Raw genomic sequence first — 6,564 nt, forward strand, 5'->3', positions numbered from 1 at the left:
TTCGTGGAATCACTTTTAATAACAAATTATATATTGATAGCTAAATGATGGTTTAATTTATATGTTGTGTATAATTCCAAGTACTAAAGATATTCGGGTATCCTACCAATCTGTTAGCAAGGTATATTCTATTAAAAATTACAGTTTTAGAGAATGGGTAGAGGCTGTTTTTTAGCTATATTCTTATTAGAAAGTTTACAAAACTATTGAGGTCTTGACTATGTTTGTTAGAGTAGTCTGTAGCTGACTGTTGTTTTCAGTCTGGGATCCAGGCAGGGATCATGTATTGTATTATTAGGTCCCTCTAACTTCAGACACTTTAACTACCTCCACTCTTTTTTCTTTTTCTTAATCTTTTTGTATTTAACAGCATTGACACTTTGTGTGTGTGTGTGTTACTGAGGATTGAACCCAGAGTCTTTGCAGTGGAACTATGTCCCAAACCCATTTTTATTTTTTATTTTGAGACAGTCTCACTAAGTTGCCCAGACTAAGCCTGAACTTGTGATACTCTGGCTTCAGCCTCCCAGAGTGCTGGGATTATAAGAGTGCACCATTATGCTCAGCTGACATTGGCACTTTTTTTAAAGCATCCACACTAGTATTACAGGACTAGAGCTGTGTGGTTGTTTCTTTATGGCTTGTTTGAGATTAAACTTTTTTTTTTAGCAAGAATGCTAAAGATAATGGTGTATCCTCAGGGTATGACATCAGAAGGCTCATAACAATTTGTGCTATTTTTGGTGATACAGTTTGACCATTTGGTTGAGGTGGTGGTTACCAGTTTAATAGGTCCAACAATCTTTGAGTTTTAGTGCCCACTGGTAATTATTACCTGAATTATGGTCATTTTCTATTATTATTTGTATATTTATTAACTGTTCCACAAAGAACCTCCTTTTTCTTTCTTTTGCCTCTTTGTATACTTAAGTTCTCATAGATTTTCTAATTTAGTTTTGATTGAATCTATTTCAGGTTCTTTTTTATATTTCTCCAGTGAATAAATTGGTGGGTGCACTGATGACTGTGTTATCCCTTTTTCCAGGTAAGAGAACAGTATCTATTTGTTCTTTTATTTAACTTTACTGGAATTTAGACTTTCAGTAGTAGAAGGATCCAAGAATGAACTCCTTAGGATTAACATTTCTATTTTAATAAGACACTTTCCTTTCGGCAGTAGGTTTTTCTCTTTTGTCTGGGTGTTCTTTAAATTTTACTAAAATGTGTGCTTTTAAAAGTTTTTATAGGAGAGTTGCACTATATAAAACAGAACACACAGTTCTTATTTTCCTCCATATTGTCATAAGCCAGGCTGCCCTCCAATATTGTATGTTTCAGGGATGATTGAACATGGTCTCCGTGACTGTTCACAGTACAGACCTCGCAAAAGCATGTCTGAAGATGCTGGGCTTCCAGATAGTAATCCCCCTACACATGACTCTCTTTCTGGGTCTGCTGCTGACTTTTCAAAGGCCAGTCTGGGAGCTGTCAAGAATATCATGGTAGGAAACCATGGAGGAGATGCTGCCATCAAGACTGAAAAGCCTTTGCTCCGCAGAGAAGATGATCACAGCAAAAGACAAGAACTTGATACCACTCAATATTTGAAACCTCCATCTCTTCCATCTCCAGAGTCTTCAGAAAGTGACTGGGAAACTTTGGATCCTAGTATCTTAGAAGACCCCAACTCAAAAGAAAGGGAACAGGTGGGGTCAGACCAGATAAACTTATTTCCAAAAGACTCTGTACCCTCAGACAGCCCTCCAATTACTGTACAACCTCAAGCTAACACAGGGCAGGTGGTACTGATACCAGGACTCATTTCAGGTTTGGAAGAGGACCAGTATGGCATGCCCCTGGCCATTTTCACAAAGGTAAGGTGTTAAGTCCTTTGTTGAGGACTTAGAATTTAACTTTCAGTGTTGAACACATTTTTTTGTTTTTTGTTTTTTGTTTTTGAGATAGGGTCTCACTGTGCAGATCAGGCTGGCCTTGAGCTTGCTCTGTAGCCCAGGCTGGCCTCAAACTCACAACCATCCTCCTGCCTCTGCCTCTCGAGTGCTGGGACTACAGGTGTGCACCACCACACCCAGCAATGCTGAGGGTTTTGATAGGAAAAAGTTTTGAAATTTAGTGTATATGAAGTCAGCAATCACTGTGTTGGGTCTGTGTTTAATTACTCAGATTTCTCTTTGAAAAAAGAAAGAGTTGAGGAAATCCAGACAGTCTTGATAGCACTTAATAAATACATATTAAAATGCTGTAGTTGTAACCTGTATTCCCAGCTACCCTGGAGGCTGAGAGGAAGGAGGATAGCTTGAGCCCAGGAAGTCAAGATCAGCCTAGGCAACATAACAAGACATTTTCTCAAAAAAGAGGAAAAAAGTACTCACTTGTTTCAACAGCACATATCCTAAAAAAGAAGAAAAAAGAGCTTCCTTTTTTCCCCCTACTTGCATTTTTTAAAAAACTCCACATATTAGGGGAAACATACAATAGTTGTCTGAGTGTCTTATTTCATTGTAAGATTTCATTCAGTTCTGTCTTTTCCTGCAAATTTTCTTCTTTATGGCTGAATAATAACTTTATCATGTATCTAAACCATATTTTCTTTCAACATTCATCTGTTGATGGGCATTTAGGCTGGTTCTGTATCTTGGCTATAATAGCCATGTATGTGACAATAAACACAACTACGCAAGGTAGCCCTGTGTGTAAGATGACTTTAATTCCTTCAGGTATGTACCAAGGAAGAATAGTACTATTTTTAGTTTTTTTGAGGAACCTCCATAATGATTTCTTTAGTGGCTGTACTAATTTACTTTCTCACCACAGTATAGAAGGAAGGGTTCCTTTTCCCCACATCCTTGCTAGCATTTATTGTTTATATTCTTGGTGACAGCCATTCTGATTGGGGTGAGATGAAATTTCACTGTAGTTTTGATTTGCATTGCCTATGTGTACTACTTTTGATAAGTGTTCGCATTTGCCCGATTATTGATTGGGATATTTGTTTTTTTGGTATTAACTTTTCTGAGTTCTTTATATATTCTGAATATTAAATCTTCTGTCAGAAGAGAAGCTGTCAAAGATTTTCTTGCAGTCTGTAAGTTGTCTGTTCATTCTGTTGTTTCCTTTGCAGTGTAGAAGCTTTTTAATTTTATCTAACCCCATTTCCTAAATTCTTGCTGTTACTTTCTATATTACTAGCATGCTACACAGGAAGTCTTTTTACCTGTGCCTGTGACATCAACTGATTGCCTTATACTTTCCTCTAGTGGTTTCAAAGTTTCAGGTCTTATACATTAATTCTTTGATCCATTTTGAATGGATGTCTGTATAAGATGAAAGAGAAGGATCTAGTTTCAGTTTTTCTACATCAGGATATCCAGTTTTCCTCACACCATTTGTTAAAGAGGCTGCCAGTTCTCCACTGTATATTTTTGGCTTCTTTGTCAAGAATCCGATGACCATAGTTGCATGGGTTTCTTTCTGTGTCCTCTATTCTGTTGCAGTGGTCTACATGTGTTGTACTGATCCATGAACCTGAGAGGTCTTCCGATCTTCTAGTGTCTTCTTCAGTTTCTTTTTTCAGTGTTCTCTAGTTTTCACTGTGGATGTCTTTCACTGTGTCAGTTAAGCTGATCCTTAGGTATGAGTTTATTTTGACTCTACTGTAAATAGAATTTGTTTCCTGACTTCTTTCTTAGCTAGTTCATCATTGGTGTATACAGAAGCTGTTGGTTTTTAAAGTTGATTTTGTATCCTGCTACTTGGCTGAATTTATCAGCTCTAAAAGTCTATTGGTAGAGTCTTTAGGGTCTTCTAAGTATAGGGTCATATCATCTGCAAATAAGAATAATTTAAATTCTTCCTGTCATATTTGTATCCTTTTTGTTTTTCTCTTGCCTATTTGCTCTGGCTAAAATCTCAAGTACTATTTTGAATAGAAGTGGTGAGATTGGACATCTTGGTCCCAGTGCTGATTTTAAAGGAAATGCTTTCAATTTTTCCCCATTTAGTATGATGTTGGCTCTGGATTTGTCATATATAACCTTTATTCAAGGTTTGACACTTCAGTACCTAGTTTCTTCAGGGCTTTTATCTTGGAGGGATGTCAGATTTTGTTGAAGATATTTTCTGGATCAGTTGAGAGGTTCATGTGCTCATTACCCTGGACTCTGTTTATATGCTGCTGTACATTTATTGATCTGTGTATGTTAAACTATCCTTGCGGACCTGGATTGAAATCAACTAGGTGTGTGATCTTTTTAATGTGTTTTTGAATTTGGTTTGCAAGTATTTTATGAAGGACTTTTGCATCTGTGCTCATAAGGAACATTGGTCTGTATTTTTCTTTCTTTTAAAATTTTTTATGCTTTTTTTTTTTTTTTTTTTTTGAGTAAGGTCCTTTCTGTGTAGTTCAGGCTGGCCTTAAACTCACTACATAGCCCGGGCTGACCTCAAACTCATGGCGATCCTCCTGCCTCAGCCTCAGCCTCAGCTCTCCAGCTTGCTTTCCTTAGTCTTTGACTGTGCCTGAGGAGGTCACCTCTCTTGTCAGTCTCAGAGACCAGTTTCTCATGTAAATGCTGGGGGTGCTGAGCACAGTCAGGAAGTGAATAGAAGAATCCGGGAGAGAGCAGCAAGAGGCAGGATTGCAGGCCTCTCTGCCATGGGAAAGGAGTGCTGGGACCAGGAGAGGGAATTAAGAAATGGACACACCTGGTAATATTTATGCTGCCCTGCTGTGCTACTGTATAGCCAGAGAGACACTGTGGTGGAGTGGGAAGATGGACAAGGACAGAGGAAGTTAGCGTAGCTGTCTACAGATGTACAGAGGTAATCCTGAAGGCGTTCCTTTGTTTCCCCAAATCTAAAGCTTCTGCCTCATTCTCAGAAGTGTTCTGGAATTTGCACACTGAGCAGAGCAGCTGGTGTAGGATTCTTGTTTGTAATCCCCTGTCAGCTTTCCCTTCCCCTTCCAGTTATGAGGAAGCAGTCAGCATTTAGTAAAATTACTTGTGTTACTACAAATGAAACTCTATTAAAAGTTTTCTTGAGTTATTACTTATCATGAAAAAGTTTTTTTTTAAGTTTAGTTTATCATTAGAATCTGAATACATGTGTGTGTGTGTGTGTGTGTGTGTGTGTTTGAGGAACAGGGAAGGTGGTTTTAGGTAACCACTAAAAGGATACCTTATCTAAACTTTTTCAGCAAAGATCAGCCATTGCAAATAGCTAAATACACAATTGAAAATACCAAAAATAGCACTTAGAATTATTCTGTTTCAATTTATCCACAATTCAATAAAACCACAAATTTATGAAAATACATACATTTGGAAATATTTATCTGCCGGGGATATAGCTCAGTGGTACAAGTGCCTGCTTGGAAAACACAAGGTCTTAAATTTGATTCCTGATACCAGAAAGAAAAAAAATGATCTGCCACTCCTATTTAAGTATTGCTTCTAAGATTATATTTGGTTAACTTGCTAAAGATCATCATTTTCAAATTTAGAGAACCTGCAGATAACTTGGTTGACTAGCTAAAATGGCAGGTATACATGCCTATAAATTTTATTTAAGTGGAACCATATTTTTTCTCTCAACATTGTTTATCTCTCTCTATCCCTGTCAGTACTGGGGACTGAACCCAGGGCCTTTACCACAGACTACATGTTCAGGCTGTTTTTTATTTTCAGACAAGGTCTCACTAAATTTCCCAGGCTGGCCTCAAACTTGTGATCGTCCAAAGCCAAGCATGGTGGCACACACCTATATTCCCAGCACTTAGGAGGCTGAGGCAGGAGGATCACTGCAAATTGAAGCCCAGCATGGGAAACTGACCAGCCTGAACTGCATAGTGAAACCCTGTCTTAAAAACAGACCAAAAAAAAAAAAAAAAGAAAAAGAAAAATACAACAAACTTGAGAGCCTCTTACCTTCAGCCTGCCAGAGTGCTGAACTTACAAAAAGGTGTGCACCACCACACCCTGCTTCTTCGGTGTTTTTGCATGAAATGTGTATTATTTTTCCTGGGTAGTTTTCTATATTATAACTTCTGCATTTCATCATTCTACTGTACATGTGGATGATTTTCCTTTCTGGCTACTACAGTATTGCTATGAAATTCATGTTTAGGAATCTTGCTGTACAAATGCACAAATTTTTCTAGAATTCAATACTTCAAGGAGAGAATGTTATAAGAAATAAAGATTTATAACCGTGCATAATTCTAATCTATTTTCTAAAGTGGTTGCTGAGGCAGGAGGATCACTGTAAGTTTGAGGCCAGCCTAGGCTACATACTTAGTTCAAAGCTAGTCTGACCTATATAGCAATACCCTGTCTCAAAAAAAAAAAAAAAAGCATTTATTGGACTGAGGGTATAACTTAGTGGTAGAGCACTTGGCTAGCATGCAAGAGACCCTGGGTTTAATCCCCAGTACCACCAAAAAAAGAGAGCAAGAAGAAAAAAAGACAAGCTTTCATACTGATTACTTCCAAATATATTCTTTTAGGCAGTCAGAATCTAAAGATTAATAAGACACAATCTGAC

At 37.7% G+C, this 6,564-nt stretch overlaps 1 protein-coding gene across 7 annotated transcripts in view; it reads left to right on the forward strand.

Moving 5' to 3' along the window:
• The window catches only part of Avl9 (AVL9 homolog (S. cerevisiase)), a 67,998-nt gene that overhangs the window by 25,650 nt on the left and 35,784 nt on the right, over positions 1-6,564 (forward strand). For all 7 annotated transcript variants that reach the window (XR_001232585.1, XR_001232587.1, XR_001232584.1 and 4 more), the window contains exons 9-10: positions 976-1,045; positions 1,339-1,874. Coding sequence is in view for 1 of the 7 variants with exons in the window: in XM_013510145.1 (XP_013365599.1) it covers positions 976-1,045; positions 1,339-1,874 (606 nt within the window). In the remaining 6 variants the exon portion in view is untranslated. The remainder of the gene's footprint in view (positions 1-975; positions 1,046-1,338; positions 1,875-6,564) is intronic.

This window comes from Chinchilla lanigera, unplaced genomic scaffold (assembly GCF_000276665.1).
Source record: "Chinchilla lanigera isolate Chin_1 unplaced genomic scaffold, ChiLan1.0 scaffold00216, whole genome shotgun sequence".
Taxonomy (NCBI): Eukaryota; Metazoa; Chordata; class Mammalia; order Rodentia; family Chinchillidae; genus Chinchilla; species Chinchilla lanigera.